Genomic DNA, 26,764 nt, shown 5'->3' on the forward strand with positions numbered 1-26,764 from the left:
GATATACTGAGGGGCCACTCCAAGGGCTGAGGGAGGAACTCAGGGTGCCCGGGAAGCGAGAGCTGAGGGATTTGGAAGGCGATGGGGCAGCATCTGTGAAGGTCAGTTAGCCAGGCACTGCTCTGGGACCCTGCCGCTGGGTAGGCAAGCGTGGTCCCCTTAGGAGGAGGCAGCTCTTCCTCCCAAGAATCAAGGGCCCAGCCCTTTTGGGCACAGCCAGGTGTCACGGTCCCTTCCATGGCCCCTGGACGATGGAAGTAACAGAGGGATTGCTGTTAAGTCCTTGGGTTAATTGTGTGAATCAGCTTTGAAGAGGGCTCGCTTTGGGGTGGCAATGAGTACATCTGTGTGGGTGGGCCATGGTCTGGAGTCTGGCGGGTGGTTGCTTCCAGGCCCTGTGCCTTCCGGTCCCGAGGGGCACCAGGCCTGAGAAGAGACCCCGAGGACTTGGGCAGGTCACTGATGGTCTCTGAGCGTTTTTTTCTGACTGGGAATCCAATTCTATTTAGGGACCCACGACTGAAGGTGGTGGGGCCCCACTCGAGCCCAGGCTGACACACGTAAACCGGACCTAACTATACAGGGCATGGCTTGGCCATGGCTGTGTGGTCAGCACAGCCACTTAGAGTTGGGGGACCCGGTGAAACCTCCTGGAGGTCCCGGGGGACAGCAGCTTGTTCCCCTGAGCCCAAATCCATGTCTGAGGTTTGGCACCGCCGGCTGCCAGCTTGTAACCCTGGGCAAGTCAGCTCTCTGAAAAGTTCAGTCTTTGCTGAATTCAATGCACGCAGGCCAGCTCTTCCATCACTTTCCCCGGAGCCCACACAGCTGCCCTTGCCCCTCCCCGAGGTAGCGCCCTGCACTGGGAAGGGGCAGAAGGAAGTGCTCAATGAAACCAGATCAATATTGACCCAAGTGAAGGCGCCCACAGAGGCAGGAAGAGGACACGCTGGTGACACTGCCCAGAGCCCCAGGGCCCAGGGGGCCAAGCTATGAGGAAGAGGAAGGAGCTGAGGTGGGTGCTGGCAGATTCCTGGAGTGACCCCTGGGCAGGACACCCAGCCCTGCCCCTGGCCTGCTCCTCTTAAAGCCACTTCAAGGCTCCACTGAGGTGGTTCCATCTCAGCTCCCACAAGAGCCGTGGGTGCGCCCATGTGCCCACCTGCCCTCATGGCGATGACTCACAGGAGGAGAGAAGGGATCTCCTGTGGCTGGTGTGGTCCCCGCCCAGAAGGCCTTCCCTGGAGGGTGGCCCTGTGGCCGGGGGTCTCCAAGATCAGGCTATTGGAGGGGCTCCCTTAAGGCTGCCCACCCTGCCCACCGCCCATGGACAGGGTGCGGTTTCCAGGCCTGCGTGTGCGCCGGCCCCAGGGATTGACCTGGGAGCAGTTCACACTTGGACGCCACAGACAATCTAAGCCCAAGGTCAGCACGCTGCACAGGGCTGGCCAAACCAGCCCCTCACCTCTGAGCGGACACTGCACGCCCGTGGATTCGCATGGAAAAGCTAAAGGTGCGCATCCAGGTCCCCCAGAGGACTTTGATGGTGGGCAGGAACCAAGGCGATAGTGGGACGGGGGCTCCCGCTGCCCACAGGCGGCCACATCCTCACCATCAGGTGGGGCTGGGTCACAGGCTGCTCCGGGTCGCCTAATAACTCCCTTAGCTCCCGGGGCTCGGGAGCCCTGATCTGGCCTGACAAAAGGAGAATGAGAGGAGACCAAGGGAGCCCCCAGGACCTCCGCTATGTGTGGTGGTCACGCAGGCAGGCAGGGTCTGCTGGCCTTGCGGCCTGTGTCACCCTCTGCAGGCGTTTGCTGACATCAGAGCCACAAGGGATGCCCAGGCAGAGGCGGCTGACCGGGCCCTCGGCTCCTGGTCCCCTCCAACCTCTGTAGGCCTGAGTGCCTGGCTCCCGGGGCCTGGTGAGCCCCGGGGTCCTTCCCAGCCCTGGGGCCACCAACGTCCTTGTCTACCTCTGGCACCTCATTCCCGGAGAAGCAGGCCTGGTGCCAATGTTTGTTTTGGCACAAAGGATGCCCTGCAAACATTGCCCAGGACAGGCTGACTGTGAGGTCTGAAGGAGGGGTGCCTCAGGTCACCCAGCCTCTCCCAGCAGGAGGAGGTGTGCAGCAGCCGGCTCGGGGTGCCCAGGCGGGTGCTGGTGGCAGGTGCCCATCTCTGTACCTTCCCCTCATGTCAGCTGCATCTGACATCCGTCTGCTGGCCGGAAGGGGAGGAAGCTGCGCAGAGCTTGGAGGTGTGCTGGGCTTAGGACCACCCACAGCCACCCAGGATTTAATTCCTGAACCTTTGAATGTCACTTTATAAGGAAAGAGTCTTGGCAGACGTAATGAAGTTAGTTATTTTGAGATGAGGAGATTATATCCTAGATTATCCAGTGAGCCCAGAATGTAATCATAGAGAGAGGCTGAGAGAGATATCAGAGAGAGAGAGAGAGAGAGAGAGAGAGAGAGAGAAGGCCATGTGACCAGAGGCAGAAGTTGGAGTGATGCAGCCACAAGCCAAGGAATGCTGGCCGTCACCAGAAGCTGAGAGGCCATAGAGCCTCTGGAGGGAGCACAATTCTGACACTGCCTTGATTCTGGCTCAGTGATACTGGATTTAGGCCTCCAGGACTGTGAGTGTTGTTTTCAGCCACCAAGTATGTGGTGAGTTGTCAATCGCCTCAGGAACAGATGTCCCCTGGCCCACCAGGCCGCCGGGCTCAGGATGGACCCTCAGCTGCCCCACCGCCCTGCTGCAGGCGGTTCCCAAGGGCTAGTGCGGAGATCCGGGTAGGTGAAGGGTGGGGCCAGCCTGAGTGAGCCCTGCTTGACCATTAGCTCAGGAACCAGAGGCAAGTCCCTTGGTCTCCTTGGTGGAGAAATGGAGACACAATGAGACACACTTTGCTGTGTCACTGGGCATGTACCTTTGGAATTAGAAATCTTGGGGTGCTACCACCACTGTGTAGGCTCCTGGGAAGCCAGGCACAGGTCCCCTCCAACCACTGTTGGCCAGAGTGGGGGTGGGGTGTTTACCGATGAAGAGGGCCGGGAAGGGGCAGAGGGACCACTGAGAGCTTGTGCCCGGACAGCCAGCGCTGCCTCCGCCTCCTCCTGCCCCGGCTCCGCTCCGGCCTGCCTGAAGCCAGCGTCCTCTCGCCTGTCTGCGTGGCGGAAGGTCCCCGGGGTGGCTCCCAACACCCACCTACGTGATCACCTGGGCCAAGGACCCGGTGACCCCGGTTGGAGGGGTTCACGCCAGGCAGTGCTGGCTCAGGAGGAGAGCCGTCCCCACACCAAATGCTCATTGAAGGAAGTGTGACTCCGGCCCCCACATGGAATGGCAGTCTGACCTCGGGCCCCCTGGGGAGCCCCCGGACAAGCGCAGGCCCCCGGGGTCGGCAGCTGCATCTGAGCGGTAGGGCCGCCCTGGAACCGCCCAGGCTTCTCCCACCTCCCATTGGCACAGCCACGCCAGCTCTTGCGAGACCCCGTCCCCAAGTTTCAAGGGGATAAGACGACAAACGAGAACATCCTGGCACCAACCCCCCCGCCCACACACACACACCCACTTAGGAGACTTGACTGACAGTTCTCAGCTGTCACGCAGCCTCTCCTCAGGGCACCCTCCCACCCTGGCAGAGGCGGCTTTGCCGGAGGGGATGGTGCCGGGGCCACCACAGCCGCGTGCCGGCCTGCGGACACATGGGAGACGTGTGCTGACACAGGCCGGGGAAGGGGCAGACACGGGGTCTCCTGGGTTTAATCTGGAAGAAGCCGCTCAGCTGTGTCCACCTTGTGCTGCTGCCCCTCCCCCACTGTAAGGAGCCCCCAGACCGCCGCGGGCCCTGGAGAGCCCCCCGCCTGGGGAGAGGCAGCGCGGAGGGGCCTGGCCGGAGCGGCGCCCGCTGAGAGGATGAGGTTCGGGCATCAGGGGTGCGGCCACCGGGCAGCCCCCTCTTAATAAGCACACATGTAATGCACGCCCCCACACCACACCGCCCAGGGAGAATGTACAAGATGAGTGGAGAACCATGCATGCACACGTGTAGCACAGCTGCTAATAAGCCGCACGCACCTGCAGGCAGAGCAGGGAGCCCCGCAGAGGGGAGCGTGGCCTCAGGGCCTCAGGTGCTGGAGACCCGGGCAACCCAGCTGGGGTATCCAGGGCTCCCTGAAAAGCCGCATCCCCGGTGAGCCTGTCACGGGCTGTGTGTTTGGCGTGTCCTGCAGATGAGCTGTGTGAGCCTGTGTCACGGGCTGAGTGTGTTTGGCGTGTCCTGCAGATGAGCTGTGTGAGCCTGTGTCACGGGCTGTGTTTGGCGTGTCCTGCAGATGAGCTGTGTGAGCCTGTGTCACGGGCTGAGTGTGTTTGGCGTGTCCTGCAGATGAGCTGTGTGAGCCTGTGTCACGGGCTGTGTGTTCGGCGTGTCCTGCAGATGAGATGTGTGAACCTGTGTCACGGGCTGTGTGTGTGGCGTGTCCTGCAGATGAGCTGTGTGAGCCTGTGTCACGGGCTGTGTGTTTGGCGTGTCCTGCAGATGAGATGTGTGAACCTGTGTCACGGGCTGTGTGTTTGGCGTGTCCTGCAGATGAGATGTGTGAGCCTGTGTCACGGGCTGTGTGTTCGGCGTGTCCTGCAGATGAGCTGTGTGAGCCTGTGTCATGGGCTGTGTGTGTGGCGTGTCCTGCAGATGAGCTGTGTGAGCCTGTGTCACGGGCTGTGTGTTTGGTGTGTCCTGCAGATGAGCTGTGTGAGCCTGTGTCACGGGCTGTGTGTTTGGCGTGTCCTGCAGATGAGATGTGTGAACCTGTGTTTGGCGTGTCCTGCAGATGAGCTGTGTGAGCCTGTGTTTGGCGTGTCCTGCAGATGAGATGTGTGAAACTGTCTTGTCAAGACTGATTTCAAAGATGGAGACTGCCCAGGCCTTCCTGTTGGCATCGATAGCTGCCCGCGGCCTCTCCAGGACCCGAAGGAGCCAGGGCCCCGACTGCCTGGCCTCTCCAGGCTCTGGAGCAGGGAAGCGGGGTCACAGCCTCGGCCCTTCCGCACCCACTGGCCCTCAGCACCGCAAGGCCAGCAGGGGTCCGGCCAGCCAGCTGCCCAGAGGGGCAGAGGCCTGGGGGCCCGGTGCTCACAGCCCAGCCGCATTCCTGCCCTCACCAGGCCCAGCCAAGAGGAAGTCCCGGGACCCGGGCAGGGTTGGGGGCACGGGTTTCCCAGGGCCCACCAGCCTGAGCAGGAAGTTGGCCAGGGCTCAGCCCATTAGCTGAGCAAACAGCACATTCTCTGGAGGACCGGGCGGGGGGCGGGGGGGGGTGAGGCCTAGCCCTGGGGAGGGACGAGATGGGTATATGAAGCCCCAGGGCCAGGCTCCGGGAAGCGTGTCTGGTCCAGGAGCATCCGCGGAGCCCAGCCGCCATGAAGCTCGCCGCAGCCTTCCTGGTGCTCAGCGTGGCCCTGCTCAGCCAGCCCAGTGAGTGCCCTCAGGCCTGGGCCCCCCTCACCCCGTGGCTCCGCCGGCCCAGCCCCAGCCCAGCCGGTCCTGACCCTGCTGCCTCTGCACCCACCCGGGCACCCGGCCCTGCAGGCCCGTCCTGTGGGCCCCTCCCTGCCTCCGGCGGTGTGAGTGCTGGCCTGGTCTGGAAACCGTTGCTCTGTCACCCTCCCACGCCAGCCCAGGGGTCCCCTCCTCTGGGAACCTGCCCAGGCCCCCACAGAGCTCCCCTCCCGCCCTCCCCCGCAGCCAGCTCCCTGCAGCCACAGCTCTGCACTCGGTCTGTCAAGTGAGCGAGGGGGTGGCCGGGTGCTGGCAGGTTTCAAAGGCCCTGTCACCTCCCGGAGGCGACGGGCCCTCAGCAGCTGTCCTGGGGGCGGCCGGTGGGTGACGCTCCTCCGTTTGCAGCTGCAGCCTTCTTCATGAACCTGGCGGCCAAGCCTACGATCCCGAGCCCGGCCGCCCTCGCGCCTGGCCTGGAGAGTGTGGCCGGGGCTGCGGCCGGGGCTGTGGGGGCTGCGGCCGAGGGTGTGGCCGGGGCTGCGTCCCCCTCCTACTTCAGGGGCTTCCACCCCCTGAGGTTCATCCTGGCCAGCATGGGCATCTCCGTGGACAAACTGGTGGAGGGCTCCAGGAAGTGTGTGACCGAGCTGGGCCCAGACGCCGTGGGGGCCGTGAAGACGCTACTGGTAAGCGGGGCACCTGCCACCTCCCTCGGCGAGCACCCCGTCCACCCTCCAATCCCCGACAGAGCCACCCCGTTTTCCGCCCCGGGAGAAGCTCGGTGGCCTCGGGTGGGAACTGGGAGGACCAGCCATATCTGAACGACGTGGGCTGTGGAGGGCCGGGGGGGGGGGGGGGGGGGAGGTAGAACGCACCAGGGTCACCGCCTGTGCCTGTCCCCGAGCAGGTGGCATGGCCTGCCCAAACCCGACCGGAGCACAGCTGGGCAGGGCCTCACCCGCTCAGGGAAACACTCAAACCTGCTTCTTTCCAGGGAGCCCTGACGTTCTTCGGCTGAGCAGCAGCTGGAGCATCCCTGCCCGGCGACGAGATGCTGCCACCCTCCGGCCGGGCACCTGCACCGGCCCAACCATGCCCCTTCCCCTCAATAAACAGTTAAGAGCAGCTCTGGACTGATGTCTTCTCGCCTCAATGCCAGTCCCGCTCCTCCCTGCTGTGAGCCTGTGCTGAAGGGAGAGGGGCTGAGCTGTCCCTACACCTCGAGGGGCACGGGGCGGGGGTGGGGGGGTATGGGCACCGACTGCGAGGAGAGACTGAGGGAGAGACTGCTGACATCTGGCAGGGGGCACACAGCCAGCCGTGAAAGGTGACAAGGATTGGGCAAGCATCAATTTAGACTGCATTTGCAAACTAGATTGGGAATTCTCCCTCGTTTGGGTCCGTAAATGCCTATGAAGCATGGGAACTATCTAGTCATTGAAGATTAGCAAGAACTCTCCAAACAGCCCTGGCAGGTTTGGCTCAGTGGTCAGAGTGCCGGCCCACGGACTGAAGGGTCTCGGGTTTGATTGCCAGTCAAGAGCACAAGGACATGTACCTCAGTTTCAGGTTCGAACCCTGGCTCAGCTCAGGTTGTGGCATGTGCTGGAGGCAACCAACCACTGTGTCTCTCTCATGGATCTTCCTCTCTCTCTCTCTCCCACCCTCCTCCCTCTCTCTAAAAATCAATGGAAAAACATCCTTGGGTGACGATTAAAAACAAAAAACCTCTCCAAACAGAGCCAGTTCTTGCTAATATTTGGAAGTGTTTGTCTTCCTCCCTGAATCTCGATTTCCCTCCTGGAGGGGCAGGATCGAGGCCACGGGGGGTTTGCTTTCCCTGTGGGTTCAGTGAAGTAACCTCATGGCCGAGGTTCCTTCTGTCTCCTGGAGGGCTGCCCCGGGGTGGGGAGGGCCCCCGTGGTGGGGAGCATCCTCGTGGTGGGGAGGACTGCTCCGTGGAGAGGGCGCCCCTGGGGTGGGGAGGACTGCCCCGTGGTGGGGAGGACTGCCCCGTGGTGGGGAGGGCCCCGGGGTGGGGAGGACTGCCCCGGGGTGGGGAGGGCCCCCGGGGTGGGGAGGACTGCCCCGTGGTGGGGAGGGCCCGGGGCAGAGCTCATGCCCTTCAGGGAGAGCTGCCCAGGGATGCCCGTCAATCACAGCCCTCTAAGCACACTCCACTTCGTTTCCTGGGCAGGGCTCTTCCCGTCTTGCCCATCAACACACGGTGGACAAACTAAGTTCATTTTCACCTTTTATCTTAGAGCCTGGGTCTGACTTTTTTCTATTCCTCTCCTATCTTAACAAGGAAATTCGGGGCTTTAATTTTTGGCCACTTTGACACATTCATAGTCAAATCACAACAGGGAGGAGGCCACTTGCATCCAGATTAAATTTACATTGTGGTCAGACGTTGCCCGAGATTCCCAAGGGTTCTGAGCTGGGTAAAGCTCTGGTCTGGACAACGAAGCGGTAAGAGACGAATCCCTGCGCAGCCTGGTGAAGAAGGCAGTGGGGACAGGACCTCACTGGCCAGTCGCTCCCAACATCACACATCCAGGCTCTCGGCGGGCGGTCTGGTGACAGTTGCTGCTAATGCAGCGGAATCACCGGAGAACACTGCATGCCACAGGAATTGCTGGACCTGCCGGTGGGCTTGACCAAGTTCCCATCCTGAGATGGCCCGCTGCCTCCCACCTGGAGAACCTCCCCGGGAAACCCGGGGGGAATCGCAGTGCTTGCTGGAGAGGAAGACCTGAGAATCATGGGAAGCCCCCAGGCCACCTGCCAGGTCTAGCTTCCCGCCTTGTGCGGGTTCCTGGGAAAAGAGACCAACCCTAATCCTGGGGAAGAGACAGCTATTTAAATGTCTTACTTTGCTCATTTCCCTTTGTAACCATGTAAAGATCTCCATGATATAAAATACAAAAATTTAAAGCAACTTAAAATTATTAAAAGAAACCAATAAAGCTAACTTTGTTTCCCTTGGTGGTATAAGCAGCATGAAACGACAGGAATTTAACTCTGCCTCCTGGGGTTGGGCGTGGGTCCCCCAGGACAAGACAGTACAAACTTCTCTTGTGGACGGCGTTGCCACACCGAGGCCATTCTCCACCTCCTCTGTGATAAGTCAAATGAGTCATCCACCAGTGTCACTGACACCTGAGATTTCTGGTCAAGTTGAAAGTAGATGCTGATATAGGATCATTGCCCGGCTGGTGTGGCTGTGGTTGAGCAGGGACCTATGAACCAGGAGGTCACAGTTCGATTCTCGGTCAGGGCACATGCCCAGGCTGTGGGCTCGATCCCAGTGTGGGGCGTGCAGGAGGCAGCCAATCCACAGTTCTCTCTCATCATTGATATTTCTCTCTCCCCCTCTCTGAAATCAATAAAAATATTTAATTAAAGAAAGAAAGGCTGGTATACCCCCCAGCAGAATAGTGTTCAGAAAAAACAATAAAGATCATGAAGGTTAAATTAGAACCTATAGCTTGATCTGAACTGGAAGTATAATTGTCTGATGTAGTTTAACCTCATCAGCCCCTGGCCAGAGGTGGGGCAATTCGAACATCCAACTCATCAAATAGGATTAAGCCCATGTGTTTTTTAAAAATATATTTTTATTGATTTCAGAGAGGGAGAGAAAAACATCAATGATGAGAGGGAATCACCTATTGGCTGCCTCCTGCAGGCTCCTTATTGGGGATTGAGCCCACAACCCAGGCATATGCCCTTGACTGGAATCAAACCCTCAACCCTTCAGTCCGAAGGCCGATGCCCTATCCACTGAGCCAAGCTGGTTAGGGCTGAGTCCATGTTTTAATACAGGGAAAGAGTCTGTATGGTAATCTTTGGAGGACATAGGAAATAAACCCACTAATTTGAAAACTGGTAAATATATATTGTTTAATGCTTATCACTTTGAAATGTACACTGAAATATCTACAGATGAAATGCTGTCTGGACTTCGCTTCAGAATAACCCAGGCTGTGCAGAATGGGGGCTAGCTGAATCAAGAGTGGCCACTTAATGGTAACCGAAGCTTGGTGATGGGTGAATCCAGTCCATTAGATTGTTCTTTGCACTTTGGTGTATGTCAGAGACACTTCAAAATGTAAGTTTAAAAAGGAAAGCTTAAAAGAAAACTCAGAGAACGCATGCAACACAACTGATAAAGGAAAACTGCTCTGAGAATATAAAGAATTAGGAGTCAACTGTAAATGGGCAAAATCCCCGAGACATAAAATCATAAGAACCTGAAATAGCAAAACAAAAGCGTCCTTTGTTAATAAGGGGAATATAAACTGAAACTATAATGAAATACTATTATTCCCACCAGATTACCAAAAACCAAGTCAGCCAAAAACAAGTGCTGGCAAAGCTATGGAACAAGGAAGAACTTGCTCCGGAACTGCCGGTGGGCGTGGGAACACACACTGGACAGGGCGAAGCAATCCGAAGGAGCAGCGTGTACTGCCCCGCCACCCAGCAAGTCCAACCCTCAGGGTCATACTCCAGAGAAGCCCTCGCACTGCGGCACCTACCAGAACGTTCAGAGCGGAATGGTTTGTAAGGGGCCGGGAGGAAGAAAACTGTAACTCATATATACTTGCAGAGAAGAATGGATGAACATATTTTGAAATATTCATATACAGTAATGAAAATAAATTAAGTATAGCTATTATAATTGCCTGCATTTACATGAATGAATCTCAACATACTGACCAAATAATTCAAGCCCCATGAAAGCAACACAAGTTTTCATTTACATGTGTTTTGTTTTTAATTGTGATAAACCCCAACTAATCTACCTTTCCCTTTAGTTCCTTTGCTTTAAAGATGTTTTACCTAAGAAACTATTGCCTAAACCAGCATCATAAATATTTATATCTATGTATTTTTCAAGGAATTTAAACAAGATTTAGCTCTTACATTGAGATTTTTGATTAATTTTTGCATATGGTCTGAGGTAGGGGTCCAACGTCATTCTTTTGCTTGTGAATTTTCAGTTGTCCAGCACCGTGGTTGGACACTATCCTTCCCCGTACCGAGATGTCTTGGTGCCTGTCACAAATCAAATGACCATAAACCTAAGGGTTTATTTCTGAGCTCTCAATTCACTTCCATTGATCCATATGCCATCCTTATGTCAATATTACTACTGTCTTATAACGCTGTGGCTTTTTAATACGCTCTGAAACCAAGAAGTTAAGTCCTCGAACTTTCTTTCCCCCAGATTATTTGGCTATTTGAGGGTCTTTAGTATACTTTGCACATGAATTTTAAGATCAGCTTGTCAATTCCTGTAAAAAGGCAAGTTGGGCTGCACTGAATCTGTAGATCTATTTGGAGTACCACCATCTTAACAGTATTGTGTTCTCAATCCATAAACATGAAATGTCTTCCCATGTATTTACATCTTTCAATGTTTAATACTTTTTAGGGTGCAAGTTGTTTTCTTTTATTAACTTTACTAGAAGCCCGGTACACGAATTTGTGCATGGGTGGGGTCCAGCTGGCCCTGACCCCGATAGGGGTGGATGGGGCCGACTGGGGGTGCAGTTGGCTGGGGGGAGGGGCCACAGGCAATTGGCCAGCCGCCCCACCCCCTGGGCAAAGGGCACAATTTGCATATTAGCATTTTATTACATAGGATTCCTAATTACTTACTGTTTTTATAAATAAAATTGTTGCCCTAACCCAGTGGTCGGCAAACTCATTAGTCAACAGAGCCAAGTATCAACAGTACAACAATTGAAATTTCTTTTGAGAGCCAAATTTTTTAAACTATATAGGTAGGTACATTGTTATTAACTTAATTAGGGTACTCCTTCAATCACACTGTATGTGTATGCCCACACGTGGTATTTTGTGGAAGAGCCACACTCAAGGGGCCAAAGAGCCACATGTGGTTCTCGAGCCGCGGTTTGCCGACCCTAACCAATTTGGCTCAGTGGATAGAGCATTGGCCTGCAGACTGAAGGGTCCCAGGTTCAATTTCAGTCAAGGGTATGTACCTTGGTTGCGAGCACATCCCCAGTAGGGGGTGTGCAGGAGGCAGCTCATTGATGTTTCTCTCTCATTGATGTTTCTAACTCTATCCCTCTCCCTTCCTCTCTGTAAAAAATCAAAAAAAATATATTAAAATAAAATTGTTTTCTTAGTTTTGTTTTTGGTTTGTTCATTGCTAGTGAATGACTGCTTTTTATGTAATGACCTTCTAACCTTGCTGAACTCACTTATTCTAATTTTTTGGTGTATGGGTTACTTAGGATTTTCTATGTAGAAGATCATGTCATTTGCAAATATAGTTTTATTTATTCCTTCTCAAGCTGGATGCCTTTCATTTCATTTTCTTGCCTAATTTCCCTGGCTAGAAGTTCCAGTACAATGTTGAAGTGGCAAGAATGGATGGACATCTTGCCAGTTTGCTGATCTTCGGGTAAAGCCTTCGTTTTTCATCAGTAAGTAGGATGTTAGCAGTGGGTTCTTTGTAAACACCCTTTATCAGGCTGAGAAAGTTTTCATCCCGTTTTTTTCTTTTAAATGGATTATAGAATTTTGTCAAATACTTTTTCTGTGTCTATTATTGAGTTGATCCTGTCATTTTGTCTTTTACCCTATTGCTGTGGTGTATATTACGTGGGGATACTAAGCCAACCTCACATCCGGAGATGAATCCCACGTGATCATCCTATATAATAAAAGGCTAATATGCAAATAGATTGCTATAACATGCACTGACCACCAGGTGGCAGACACTCAATGCAGGGGGAGCACTGCTTATCCAGAATCTGGGCTCACAGCTGGCAAGCACCCCCGAGGGCTCCTGGACTGTGAGAGGGCTCCGGCTGGGCTGAGGGACCACCCCTCCCCAAGTGCACGAATTTCATGCACTGGGCCTCTAGTGGTATATAATCCTTTTATACATATTGTTGATTCAGTTTTGCTAGCATTTGGTTGAGGATTTTTACATCTATATTCATAGAGGATTATTAGTGTGTAGTGTTCTTTCCTTGTGATATCTTTGGTTAAGATGTCAGGGTATTATTGACCTCACAGAAAGAGTCAAGTTTGGAAAAGTTTATGAATAATTAATACTTATTCTTTTATTTTTTACTAGAGGCCCAGTGCATGAAAACTCATGCACTGGAGAAGGGGGTCCCTCAGTCTGGCCTGCCCCCTCTCACAACCCGGGAGCCCTCAGGGATGGGAGGCAACCCGGTGATCAGGGGAAGGCAACGCCCCATCACACCTCTGCTGCTGCCACTGCCAGCAGCGCAAGCCTTGGCCAGCCCTGGGTGGCTGGGGGGCTGAGGAGACTCAACTGCCCTCCCCTGCAGGCCATCTTGTGACAATGTGGGGGTGGCGATCTTGTGATGCAAGGGCATGAGGGTCAATTTGCATATTACCTCTTTATTATATAGGATGGATTGTCTATTTTGTCTCTCCATTTGGTCAGTTTCTACTTCATGTAGTTTGGGGTTGCTTATCATTGTTTAGTGTTGCTCATAATTTAAAAATGTCCCCTTATTTCTAGTAACTTTTTGTTTTCAAGTCTATTTTGTCTATTAGTATATTCCCTCAAACTTGATGTTTGCTTGAAACCCTCTTCCATCCTTTTACTTTCAACCTATTTGTATCTTTGAATCTAAAACCCATTTCCCATAGACAGCATATAGTTGGACTGCGTTTTATCCCATCTACTCCCTTTTTATTAGGTTGTTAATCTAATCACATTTACTATTACTGGACTTATGTCTGCCATTTTACTTTTTTCAACGTGTTTTCTTTTTTCTCTATTCACCTTTAGTACTATTTTTTTGCATTAATACCTTCTAGTGTAACATTTCAATTTCTTTAATGATTTTTATATTCAATTTCTAAAATATAACTGAAAAAGTAGATTCGTATACCCAAATTGTTCCAAATATACTTGTTTCCCATAACAGAATTAAATCCTCAAAAATCATTAAAATTTTCTTGATCCCTATCAAGTAAACTTTTTTCTTTTTTTAGATGAGTCTTTATAGCAAAAACTTATCAATTTCTCTCCAAGTTAAAAACTTTTCTATCCCAATACTAATTCTGTCAACTCTGTATTAACATCAAATTCAAAGGGGGTATTTGCATAATTTGAAAAGCAACTCTAAATTTATCAAGTGTTCTTCAACATTTTCTTTTTTTTAAAAATATATTTTATTAATTTTTCACAGAGAGGAAGGGAGAGGGATAGAGAGCTAGAAACATCGACGAGACATCGACCAGCTGCCTCCTGCACACCCTCTACTGGGGATCTGCCCACAACCAATGTACATGCCCTTGACCGGAATTGAACCTGGGACCTTCCAGTCCGCAGACCGACGCTCTATCCACTGAGCCAAACCGGTTTTGGCAGCATTTTCTTGTAAACTTTGCAACCAATTCACAAAATGCTGGTAAGTTAAAATTTGTAAATGTTAGAAAATGTGCAAAAATTAGCATTCATGATTTGTACAATGAAGTTTCAATATAAATTATTGTATCTGTCTGTGAAGGTGACACTGTTCTATGCAGTGACACATCAGTGAGAAAACGTTATCACACTGACAAGTTTGCCTTTGGTTACTGAATATTTGGCAAGTATTCCTTTTGTTGCAAGATAATCTTAAATTGGAATTGTGGACGAAGAAGTGGCCACTTAGTAAAACTATGGAACTCAGAGGAGGCTTACATGGCAGGCCTTACAAACTCAGCAACTGAAAGTAACCACATAGGATGGTCTGAACATAAAAATTCCTTAATTAAAAGCAAGTGGTAGTCAAGTCCTTCACCTGTAACTTCCTTGGCAAAGGTCAATCTTGACCTTAAGTAGCGACCAGAGCAGCAACTACATCGTTATCTGTTCCCCTCATACCATCTCTATGTGTTGTAAAAGTTAATTATTAGACTATCCTGTACCCACCAATGTAAAAAGTATCTCTCCACTTTACTTTTTATCCAATCCCAGAGATTTCCCCTTTGCTTTTACTGAACAATTTTAACAACACTGTCCAAAGAGTGTATTTCAGAAAACTGAGTGCAGCTATTTTCAATAAGCACCATAAAGTTAACACAAAACAGAAGAAAGCAAGGGAAATCCAGGCTCCTTTAAAAATTCCGTATATCCAGGTTTTTTTTACCTAATAGCTAAAGCACTATCTACTGAAAGTAACCATCTTCTCCATATTCAGCAGAAATTCTTTGGCAGATGTGAAAGATGCAAAATACCTGTCCTAAGTTTTTAGATTATTTTAGGGTCAGAATTCACATTTCTTTGTAAAATTGGAAGTCCTTTAAGATACAGCAAGCGTACACAAAGTACTAACTGGACAATGTCTTTTATATTACAGAACTCATCTAAAGGTAACAAGTACTTTCAATTTTTCAAAATTTGAATCAATTGATCTTCAGTAGTATTAGGTCTTGTACTCTATAGGTAACTGTAGGCTTACCAGAAGAAATTTCACTTTTGTTAACTATTTTTAGACTTTTCCAACACAATTTCCATAATACTTTTAAAAAGCATGTCCATTAGTGTTTTCTGTGTGGGAATACAAGCCAAATATACAAGCTCATAGCTTGTTATAAATGGTTTAAAAACTTTGTTGGACATTTCAGGTGATTAATTTCATCTATTTTTTTGAGAAAATATTCACTTTTTTCTTTTGTCCTGGTGCCACAAACTGCCCGTGTCTTTCATCATGGAATCTGTAATATGCCTTCCAGACTTTTCCAGTTGTGGTACTGGCTCAGCTTAGTATCAGAAATTACTTTTAATTTATAATTTGTACATACTTATCTTATACAGGCACAGTTAACTCATGCTATTTGCATACAATATTCATTTAACATATTATAATGTTTGATAAGTAAAACATTGTTAGAATGGAATCAATTATTTGACATCAACCGGTGATGCTTATGCGTAATATAAATAATACACTCGTTCCATATTTTACAGAATGCAACAGATAAAGAGAAACATGGTCCTATCAAAACAATGTTTCATTTAACAGAAACACATTTTACAGTTCCAGTCATGCTAGCCATATTTCAAGTACTCAAAATCCATTTGTGGCAAAAGTTACCATATTGAATACCACAGTCTAATCTGTTACACGAAGGAAACTTACTGGTTTTATAATTCTTGGGTCTTTTTCATTTGTGTGTGTTGCTTTATTAAAGTACCCTCTAATGCAGTCTTTTTACTGAAACCATTATCAAGAATATGAGAGTCTAGAAGAAAAACAGGCTAAAACAATTATATTGGCATCAAATGCTATTGTTTATTATTTCTGGATTTATTCAACTATTTAGTAGCTGCATAGTGAATCTCCTTTGCAGACTAAAATTGGAATGAAAAATAATGGGAAATAAATGTAACCCGAGAAACAAAATTCTTTGATCAAATGTTTTAGTCAGCTCAGTAAAGGAAAAATTAAAGCCTTGCTGGTAGAGACATGAGAGATGTTGAGTCAAGGCCTGCCTAAAGGAGACAATGAGTGACCAAACAAAACTCACTTGTCTTTTCTCACACAATGAATGAGGCAGGAATCAAGGTTCTTATTGATTCTACTAGAGGCCCAGGGCACAAAATTCATGCACTTGGGGTGGGGGAGCCCTCAGCCCAGCCTGCACCCTTTTGCAGTCAGGGATCCCTTGGGGGATGTCTGACTGACAGCTTAGGCACTGTCACTCGGACACCCTTAGCACTGCCGCGGAGGTGGGAGAGGCTCCCACCACCATCGCTGCGCTCTCCAGCCATGAGCCTGGCTTCTGGCAGAGTGGTGCTCCCCCTGTGGGAGCACACTGACCAGGGGGCAGCTCCTGCATTGAGCACCTGCTCCCTGGTGGTCAGCGTTCATCATAGCGACTGGTCATTCTGCCGTTTGGTCAATTTGCATATTAGCCTTTTATTATACAGGATTTCCTAAACATTTCAAATTCCCTTCCTTTCTACTCTTACTACCCTGTAAGCGGTCCTCAGTTTATCTTCTATCAACTGAAGCATGTCAGAAACCAGTTAAACAGTCTTATTCTTTTACTCCATCCTCCACAGCGTTGTTAAGAGTGAGCTTTCTAAAATACAAACCTGGTAGTGTGACTTGCATTTAAAACCCTGGATGGCTCTTTACCACCACCTACAGGATGAAGTTCTAATTTCAGCATATGGTTTAAGGTTCAAAAGGGATTACTGTGTCCCAGCCTCTAGTGCACTCCCCACCAGAAATCCACTCCATTCCCAGCTGCACACATTTCCTATACCCCTCACCTGAACCACTGCCTGAGATTTGGCCACCTGCTTCAGTGTGAATAATAAACAGAAAGTAAGTCCAGTATTTTGTAGATTTCTCCTAACTGGCTTCGGTCATACCTTCAGTCCTATTTTTAATATACCGTATTTTCCGGCGTATAAGACGACTGGGCGTATAAGATTTTCCAGGGTTAAAAAGTCATTTTACACGCTGGAAAATATGGTAGTCCAATATATCTAATCCATGATATCTAATCCCATCAATATAGTCCAATATACCATATTTTCCGACGTATAAAACGACTTTTTAACCCAGGAAAATCTTATACGCCTAGTCATCTTATACGGCGGAAGTACGGTATTTCATGGACCAGGTCTGAAGAATCACATCAACTTAGGAAACAAACAGCACTAGCAGGATTTGGCATGAAGGGGGAACACTGAAACCAGCAGGGCTGCAGGGTTGGCCGTGAGACGCCATTAACTAATGAAGCAGCGGTGCTGAGTCAGCGCCTCAGGACCTGCAGCTCAGACTCACATGCTAGGAAGGCTGAAGTTTCCACACTAAGAGCTCGAGGCCACCTCCAGTCACACTGGTGTAGTGAGCAAAGTTTCCCTTGACAAACCCAAAATAATTTAATATGCTTTCAAATAGATGAGAGAGTCTCCAAGTTTGCAGTTTAAAGAAAGTGAGCAAACTGACATCTTACTCATTTGATTAAACATGCTAATGTTGCTAAGTAAACTATAGAAACTGGTTTTTAAGACACCGTGCAATTCAGCAGTTTTCCCAATCCCTAGCTTTAGACTAGTTAGATTCATTTGGGGAACGATCTACTTAGCACATTTTTTTATTTTACTAGTTAGAGGAAATTAACTTCCAGAAATATTCCTAAAATTCTAGTAAAAACTCTCTAAGATTGTCCTTATAACCTTATACTAAAATTGTCTTTACAGTATTTGTGAAAGCTTATTTTTAAAATTAATTTAGATTTGAGTCTAAATACAACAAGGAAATTCTCAGTATATATAACATCATTACCTAAAACCTGAAAACTTTATTCTAAATGTATTCCAGCTCATGTTTCTTCATGTACTTGGTTCCTCTAAAGAACATTAACTAGAATTTATAAAGTAATATACACATACATCATTAACTTTTTTTTGCACATTTTTAGAGTTATAAGAAGGAATATGGTAAAAGTATATATTAAAGTATAGGTAGAAAAAGCCTATTTTAAAAAGTGGACATCTCAGCAAAACATTATTTTTATCTAAATTGTCTCCTGATTTTAAATGATTTTTCCAATATCTACATAAAAATTTACATTTATTTGTTACAGAAGTAGTTTCTAAAAAGTAAATGTAGATAATGTCCTGAAGACTTGGGAAGTCATTCATTTAAAAAGTTTATATACAACAAAACATACATGTAATAAGTAAAACATTTAATGTAATTAGTACAATCCCACCAACACAATGTTTGCTGCTATATTTAAAAATATTTATTTAAAATATGTCAATCTCCTTCCAAAAGATGGAAGACATACCAAGTCATTATGAGGTATATGGTAACAACAACAACAATCCTCAATGCAAAGGATTGTTAGTTGACTAAACATAAAACTGAACTTTAGCAAAGATATGAGTTTTAACAGAATAATACAGCCTTTAAAGAAATCCTTAAGTTTATACCATTTCTACAGAATCATGGTCTGTCCCCCAATCACGCTTCCCTTTCGAAGGGTGAGTTATAACCCTGCCCCAGATTACTCAGAATTTTAAATATGTGGTCTGCTGATTAACATTTATGTCCTCAAACCTCAGTACTACAGCTATACAAATTACACTTTTAAAATATTTGAAACAAATATTGAATTTATTGGTCGGCTATGAGTAGGAAAATACATTGGTAAAGAAAAGAGACCCTGTATATAAATATAATACTAGCTAGTTACAATTTGACCAAGAAGGTTCCACTGAAAATAACAGTAAAAGCCCTTGTTACCTCTGGTCCATAGGTACATATTCAGTTTCCCATCACCCTTACCCAAGAGCTGCCTAGGCAAACACTCTTTGAGCTTAGTGCAGATAATGTGCTGGGTTCTGTTACATGAATGGTAAATAAACAAAAGTTAGCCCAGTGCATCACACAACATAATGTACTGTGAATAAAAACCAGACACTCTATTTTAGATACTACTTTAACATAACAGTTATGTAAAGTGAACATCCTGAAGAACTGTTTATGAGTATGAGAAACACTTGCTAAAAGTGTTCTTTGAATTATCTGCAGCATTTGTTCTGCGCATTCAGACTGGTTCATTACAAGAACAAACTGCTGTAATTCTTTTGCCTAGGTTGTCTTTGTTCTTATATGTCATGACCCCAAAACCTTAAAAATCACTATGGAAACAAATCCTATGACGTTAACTAGTTAAAAATGGAATACTAAAACTGGAATTTACTATTGAAAACCTGCATATTGGAAGAGCTTTGACATTTTAACTTCAACATTTAGAAGTGCATTCCACCCTATTAATAATGTCCTTAGGTTTCAAAGTGCTAACTCAAAAGAAGTTTTCCTGGCTGTCATTAAATCAGGTAAAAATAAAAACACATTTCTTGGGAGATGTTCCTTGACTATCTTCTAGGATGATTAAAGTTGCAATCAACATTTCATATCTATAACTTTAGTTTAAATTATGCCATAAATTAATTTTAATGAACATAATTTAAATTCTCAAAGCATAAATAATTACCACTAATATGGTTAACTGTACTTCAGGAGATTTACAACAAGGAATCGAATGCCTCCAAGTTTCTGATCATTAAAACAGAAAACATAGCCCAAGTTTTCTGTAAAACATTCATAACATGGATATATCCAGCAAGAACAATGAAATTACATTATGGCAACACCACATTAAATGTATTTGTTACAGAATTTCTGGAAAAAAATCTATACTGTGAAAACATACTGGTTTTTATTGCATTTTAGAGAGTATAGACTGAAAATTACTCAGGACACAGAAATATTTAGAACACAAAACCTTGCTTAACAAAAGTATCACAGTCTATTTTGGTGTGACTATTGATTCCCTACAGATTCAAAATATTACTTTTTCTTTTGAAGGTTATAGTTGTAAGTCTACACTCTTGGATCAATTCATCACTATCTCAATAAGGTGGAGAAGCTGTTCAAACTGACCGCACAGAATGCAGTATGCCTAGAAGAGGCAAGGACAAATAGTTTCAAGACATAACAGGCCATTGTATCAACAAAGTTAATACTATCCTGCCCCCCCAATTCAAATATATTATAACAATAACAAATACAGATGAAGACATTTTCTGTAAAGCTCAAACCTTTAGCTTCTAACAAGTGCACTCTAGTTCCAGCATCTATGAAAAGAATACATCCTCCATTAACAAATACAAAATGGGTAAGTGCCGCTCCCCGCCCCTTCCATCAAGCTCTCTGGACCTGTTATTACATAATGTCGGTCAGAGGAAAAGAAGTTTCCTTTGTTTCATAGTCCAACCAGCTCCAGATCGCCTTCTCTGGAAATTGTCATGATGCACATTACCAACACAGTGTTTAGGAAAATGAGTAAACACACCTTTATTCACACTTTACAAAAAAATAAAACAAAACCCCCATAAAAAGTTATGCATCGGTTCTACATCAATAATACCAATTTTTCAATGTATTGATTATAAACTGAATGTGTTTGGTGTCAGCACAACTTAAACAAAAAGCAAAAAATAAAAATAAAATCCATCACAACAAAATCTTTAAAAAACCTCAAAGAAGAAACTAGGTCCCAGACAAAAATTCAAGATCAACAGCTTTTGGAGAATTATTTTCCTAAAAGAAAAAAAATTTATTTAAGCAGTGTGTAAATTTTATTTTCTCTTAAAAAACAGAATAAGCACATTTATGTGCTGAACATTTTTTCATAAAATTTTAAGTTATCATCCAAAATGATTCATTCTCTGTGTAAAAACTGTTATCATTTAACCATTTTTCACCCTAATGCTCACATGGTGTTCTTTTCCGCCCTTGCCTGCAGTTGAAACGAAAGCAGTTGGACCAAGTTCCCTCTGAATTAATTTTAGTTTTGAGATGATAATAAATGAGACCAGAATACATATGAGTTAACTTTGTAAAGTTAAAGCTGGCTTTAATCTCTAATCTACTAACGACACTATGGGCAAATATACAGGGTACAATATAACTTTTATCTTGGTTGACATGTTAAAATAGCTTAGTCACTTCAAAAATGATCTGAAGAATTGCCTTAAGGACCTGTTTTGAAAATACATCTCATTTATAACTGTTTCATAAACGGAAAATTACTTAAAAAAAAAAAAAGGAATGATTTTTTAAAAGAAAAACATGGAGACTAAGGCATACATGGAAAACAAAAAGACTTCACATGATAGTAGTATTCTGGGTGACAGCACTGTGAGTGACACCAAGAAGCAGTGCTTGGGTCTAGTGAGCAAAGACCCAGGGATTCACCCTAAGTCCAAAATGTGATATTCAATGCTTTACAATGGGAAAAAAGTCACAGCTCATACAAAAGCATTTCCATAAAATCCTCACAAATGGCCAACAGTATTTAAAACTATAAGAGAAGATGCACAGATTCTCTCTGCATGCACAGGCAGTGCTCGGGGAGAACAATGTAGGCAGGCACCGTGGAGATAGACAGGAGGTTTCTCAAAAAGGAGTTAAAAAGCTGTACCTAAGCAGCTGTAATTTTTTAACTTAAAAAAAGTTAAAGATTTAAAAATATCAGAATGTACATATATCATTATATTCAGTCCATAAATGCCTACAGATCATCACTGCTCAGCTTATCTGTCCTGGTAGATAGATAGTTTTTGTAAAAACCCAGAATTCACGAAAAAATGTCCTAAGATTTAAATAGGTTTAAAGAGTAAGTTTCTCCATTTAGTAACAAAGTAGCACAAAACAGCCAAGAAAACGCAGCAGTGCAACTCCTCCGCAGAGAAAGTCTGTTGCAGCTTCTTTTACCAGCTGGCCTTTATAACATGAAACCGGTGTAAAAAACACACACAAACAAAAGCTTAGCCTTAATTTACAATACAATCATTTCCAAATCTGATCTTTTTAGTACAAAATTTCATAAATCAGGTCTTCTGTGGATCATATACAATCATAAAGGCTAAATTCAAATTCTGTATTTTACAAATATGTCTGAAAAAGAAGGGAGTAAAGTATGGAGAATGGTCTCTGGATGTTATTACTGGCCTCAGAAAAGTAGTACTATAGATTTCTGTGCAAAGAGAATATGCTGTTCAAACATTTTCCTATTTCAAGGCATGAAAATACTATATTGGATAGAAGAAACAGGAAAATTAAAGATAGGTGCAAACACACCAATCCCTGTCCAACAGTATATAAAGCATATTGGGCTCAGAATTTGTCTGTTGCTAGCACCTGGCTCTCACACTATATCCCTATCAAATAAGAAGATTGAAAACTCAAATCATCATTAATAAAAAAAAATCCCTAATGGCCATATCTCACTCCCCTATATTCAGATTTTTTTATAAGTTTACAAGTGAAATTGAGGTCGTCTTCTGAAGGTACTTGACTACCTCCTGCCAGGAAGGTGAATGCCGTTAACTTGGGGCAGGAAAGGCAGTAAGAGCTCCAGCTGTGCAAAAAGTGAGAAGTGGTCGGAGGGGATAAGTGGGTGTGGGCAGCCGCTGATATTATTCTCAACTAGCCAGTGGTGGTCCAGAGGTCCCAGGATGCCTAAGGTGTTCAGCTGAGGCTTAGAATAGAAGATGTAGTCAATTATACCCTGAAAATCAGAAGGAAATAAAAAAACAAGACCCCACATAAGATAACACTGAAACACCGAAAGCTCTCGCGACATACCCTTTCAGGCATGTTTCGTAAAAACTTCATTAGCATGTGGGAAGAGGCAGTACCACCTGAGCCAAATGGTCCCCCAATGTCAAACCTTGCAGAATGAAGACTGTTTAAGCATTTCAACCATTCATTTTCCTATTTGGATCCTTTCAGAATTTTTAATAAGACGTAAAGGATCTTTCCTGATATGGCCTCTGCTTCTCTTTCCTCACTACCCCTTTGCCATACTACCCCCCTTTTTTTTGAGGGTGGGGGGAGGGAGATAAACATTCTTTGCATGTGCCAGCCTCTTTCCAGCCCCACAGCTTTCACACATGCTGCACTCCCTGCCCGGAACACTTCCTTCTACGTGTCATCTGGTTAATTCCTTCTCAACCTTCAAGTGTGGACCTCAATCACTTTCCAAAGATCTTAGCAACCCACTAAAACCTCCCACCACCTCCGATTCTGTTCCCATGCTCATGTGTACCCCACTGCATACTTACTTAGGTGGCTGAGACCAGGCCGTCCCTGCCCTGCATGTCCCAGCAGCACCAAGCACACAGCTAACAACCTCTTCGCTTTTCCTGTCCTCCATGTGACTTCACATGCTCCTCTACATGTTCGTGGCCAAAAGTATTAAATATATTCAAAGGTCTCCTTCCTATCTCTACATCACTAGCAGGAACGAAGAAAAACAAATCCCTAATCTCTCCCACCTTTGAGTTATCACCGTACTTCTTCAATTAGGCTGTCTGAAATAAGAATCTCCAAGTTAGTTTGTACTACCTCACCACTCAGTTCCTGCCCACCGCTCCAGAAAAACACCCCTCACCAGCATCTTTCTGAAGCTCCCTTCACTACTGTTTCCTAGAAAGGCCTTATTTCCTTGGCAGGTAAGCTCCTACAGTCCTGGTCTCCCCTCTATGGCTTTTGTCATTTACATGTCAGTTTTCACGGAGTCTACTCTAATCTCTCTTCAACTCGACACATTCATCTGTTACCAGGACTAAAAAATTACCTACAGTACTGGGGATCCCCCAGAGTCAAATAAAAAACTAGACTCTTTAAAGAAACTGTTGAAAACCATGATAAAGAGCCCTCCCCACCAAAATTAAGAACCAGTTAACACTAGTATTTGCACTCTAATAAATAATCTAACCTGAACGATTCGTGTTCCATCAGGTTAGAAATGGAAGACTAGGATACAAGAAAGCAGAAATGCAAAAGGAGGCTAAAAAGGACACAAACCCTAAATATACTAAAAATAAAGAGAATCACTAAGGAAAGTCTCCACACTGTAAGCTGTCAACTATAAGGCATATAAATATCTGTTAGCAACTTAAAAATGGCCAACAATAAACCACATGTTAGCACTCAAGGAGTAGGCTTCAGTTTAACTAACATGAGAGATGGAACACCTCACCCCAACTGACACCAAACTAGACACAGTAAGTCCTTATTTAATGTCTAGATAGGTTCTGCAACTTTAAGCAAAACAACATATAATGAAATGAATTTTACCAGAGGCTAGTTGATATAAACAAGAGTTAAGTTCCCATGGCATCTCATCAACATTATAATGAAATGATGTTGAAAAAAAATGACGTTATCTGAGGGCCTGTGGTACGGCAAATCCAGCTTTGTATTGAGTCGATAAAAGACATAATTGACCCCAAAAGATGAAAGAGTTAACTCGGGATTTACTATTATTACTTCATCTGATTTCTTACACGGGAAATAATTCTAAGTTATCTAGAATATTCCTGTAAACCAACTCAAGATTGCCTAATCTGAACACATATTCACATTTTAAAGACTTGACAAAGTAATAAGACTCTCCTTTAAAAAATGAAGTTTTTACAAGTTTACTAATTCCAAAACTCACCTTGAAATCAAACGTGTAATTTGTGTAAGGCATCAGGCCAGTCTCATAGGCACTCTTTAACTTGAAGCCATGAGTGATCCTTCCATTGGTTGTCCCATTTTTCCCATTACAGCTAAAGTTCGTAAGACTTTCATTATATCTCAGTTCCTTAAAGTCTTTATGATTTGTTTCTACTCCACCAGTGCTCAAATATTCTACAACACCTAGAAAGAAAATAAATGGACTTTTTACAAGGTCAAGTATAACATATGCTGTATAAAACACAACTAAAAAGATAATTCAATTGTAAGTAGTTTTATATTATACTTTCTAAAATCTTCCCACTTTTTAAAATGGGGTTTTAACCCCCTGGCAATGGGCAAGGAAACACCTGATTGGTGGTGTTGCTCTTATATCAATCGGGGGCAAAGCAGATGTACAGTCCTTAGTTCATCCTAGCTTGATGCCTGTGTCGGTGGCCAGAGCAGTTTCATGTCTGAGGCACATAAAAAAAAAAAAAAAAATTAAAAAAATTAAATGGGTTTTTACATTTGCCAGACCTTGTCTAAATCCATTTGTACATGCCCAGATCAATTATTCTCTTTCATTGATATTTCTATCTCCCCCTCTCCCTTCCTCTCTGGAATGAATAAAAATATTTAAAAAAATCCATTTGTACATGGTTTTAATCATAGTATACTGAATATTTTATACTTCGCTTTACCGTTTTACATGAACTATGTGTAGTCTCAACTACCTTTAAAAAATATATATTTATTGATTTCAGAGAGGAAGGGAGAGCGAGAGAAACATCAATGATGGGAGAGAATCATTGATCTGTTGCCTCCTGCCTGCCCTATAATGGGGATCAATCCCACAACCCGGGCATATGCCCTGACCGGGAATCGAACAGTGGCCTCCAGGTTCATAGGTTGACACTCAATCACTGAGCTACACTGAACCACCTTTTTATTATTTTTAAAAAATATATGTTTTTATTGATTTCAGAGAAGAAGGGAGAGGAAGAGAGAGATAGAAACATCGATGAGAGGGAATCATTGATTGGCTGCCTCCTGCTGGTTGGACCGAGGTCACAACCCAGGCATGTGCCCTTGACTGGAATTGAACCTGGGACCCTTTGCTCTGCAGGCCGATGCTCTATCCACTGAGCAAACCGGCCAGGGCTGTCTTTTTTAAATGATTGTACAATACAACAGGCAGAGCTGGAGCATAACATTTGTTAAAACTAGTTTCCTTTCCTTTTTAAAAACCTCAGCCTGTTTCTACTTTTTAAAAAGAATTAACACCATAATCAACATCTTAGTATGTAGGTTTTACTTAGCCTAAATTATTTACTTGGTATAAAATACCAAGATTAGAATTCATTGTCCTATTATATATAGTGGCAACTATGAAAGAGAATACCACCAGTTAGTTACAAAGCACGTTTACCATCCCTGGACACTATTTCCCCAATTTCCTAAGCACAAGATGAGCTTGACAAACATTTATTTTAGTTTCCATTTAATTAGCAAGGTTGGCCCAGCCGGAGTGGCTCAGTGGTTGAGCATCTACCTACCTATGAACCAGGAGGTCATGGTTTGATTCCAGGTCAGGGCAAATGCCCAGGTTGCAGGCTCAATCCCCAGCCCAGTAAGGGGCGTGCAAGAGGCAGCCAATCAATGATTCTCTCTCATCACTGATATTGCTCTTTCTCTCTCTCTCTCTACACCCCCCCCTTCCTCTGAAATATATATATATACACACACACACACATATATACACACACACACACACACACACACACATATACATATAAATGAAAGAAATAGGGTAGTATTCATGTTGCCTTAATTTATTTATTAAATATATTTTTATTGATTTCAGAGAGGAAGGGAGAGGGAGAGAGAAACATCAATGATGAGAATCATTGATCGGCTGCCTCCTGCATGCCCCCACTGGGGATCGAGCCCACAACCTGGGCATGTGCCCTTGACAGGAATCAAACCTGGGACCCTTCAGTCTGCAGGCTGACACTCTACCCACTGAGCCAAATCAGTTAGGGCTAAAAAAATATTTTTTAAAAAATTTAGCAAGTTTGGACATTTTCCCTGTGTTTGCTATTAAAATACTGTTGATTTTTTAAAATTGTTGACACTATTACATGTGTCCCCCATTTCCCCCCACCTCCGTCTCTCCTCTTTTTGCCGCCCCCTTCCA

General features: G+C 45.5%; 2 protein-coding genes and 1 pseudogene across 8 annotated transcripts in view; 2 read left to right on the top strand and 1 right to left on the bottom strand.

Moving 5' to 3' along the window:
• The first annotated feature begins 5,430 nt into the window (after positions 1 to 5,430).
• SCGB3A1 (secretoglobin family 3A member 1) lies at positions 5,431 to 6,552 on the top strand. Its single transcript, XM_028135416.2, has 3 exons — positions 5,431 to 5,485; positions 5,915 to 6,195; positions 6,504 to 6,552. Exons 1-3 carry the CDS (start codon positions 5,431 to 5,433, stop codon positions 6,525 to 6,527), a joined length of 360 nt encoding a protein of 119 aa, XP_027991217.1. The 3' UTR covers positions 6,528 to 6,552.
• A 2,849-nt stretch (positions 6,553 to 9,401) lies between these two features.
• The window catches only part of CNOT6 (CCR4-NOT transcription complex subunit 6), an 89,728-nt gene continuing 72,365 nt past the window's right edge, over positions 9,402 to 26,764 (bottom strand). For 4 of the 7 annotated variants that reach the window (XM_054717094.1, XM_028135411.2, XM_054717095.1 and 1 more), the window contains exons 11-12: positions 24,566 to 24,768; positions 20,946 to 22,627 (exon numbers count right to left, since the gene is read on the bottom strand). In XM_054717094.1, the coding sequence (XP_054573069.1) occupies positions 22,415 to 22,627; positions 24,566 to 24,768 (416 nt within the window). In that variant the 3' untranslated portion in view covers positions 20,946 to 22,414. Of the gene's footprint in view, positions 9,615 to 9,965; positions 10,574 to 20,393; positions 20,656 to 20,945; positions 22,628 to 24,565; positions 24,769 to 26,764 lie in introns of those variants that run through there. The other 3 variants (XM_054717098.1, XM_054717096.1, XM_054717097.1) reach the window with 3 other exon arrangements.
• On the top strand, positions 24,909 to 25,053 carry LOC114228743 (small nucleolar RNA SNORA48; annotated as a pseudogene).

The sequence above is a fragment of the Eptesicus fuscus genome, chromosome 6 (genome assembly GCF_027574615.1).
Source record: "Eptesicus fuscus isolate TK198812 chromosome 6, DD_ASM_mEF_20220401, whole genome shotgun sequence".
Lineage (NCBI taxonomy): Eukaryota > Metazoa > Chordata > Mammalia > Chiroptera > Vespertilionidae > Eptesicus > Eptesicus fuscus.

What these genes read in the sequence shown, in the direction of transcription:
- SCGB3A1 (XM_028135416.2), top strand. Translation starts at nt 5,431, where the DNA reads ATGAAGCTCGCCGCAGCCTTCCTGGTGCTCAGCGTGGCCCTGCTCAGC. An exon ending in GGCCCTGCTCAGCCAGCCCA is followed by an intron (nt 5,486 to 5,914) that starts GTGAGTGCCCTC and finishes CTCCGTTTGCAG; the next exon opens with CTGCAGCCTTCTTCATGAAC. An exon ending in GGGCCGTGAAGACGCTACTG is followed by an intron (nt 6,196 to 6,503) that starts GTAAGCGGGGCA and finishes GCTTCTTTCCAG; the next exon opens with GGAGCCCTGACGTTCTTCGG.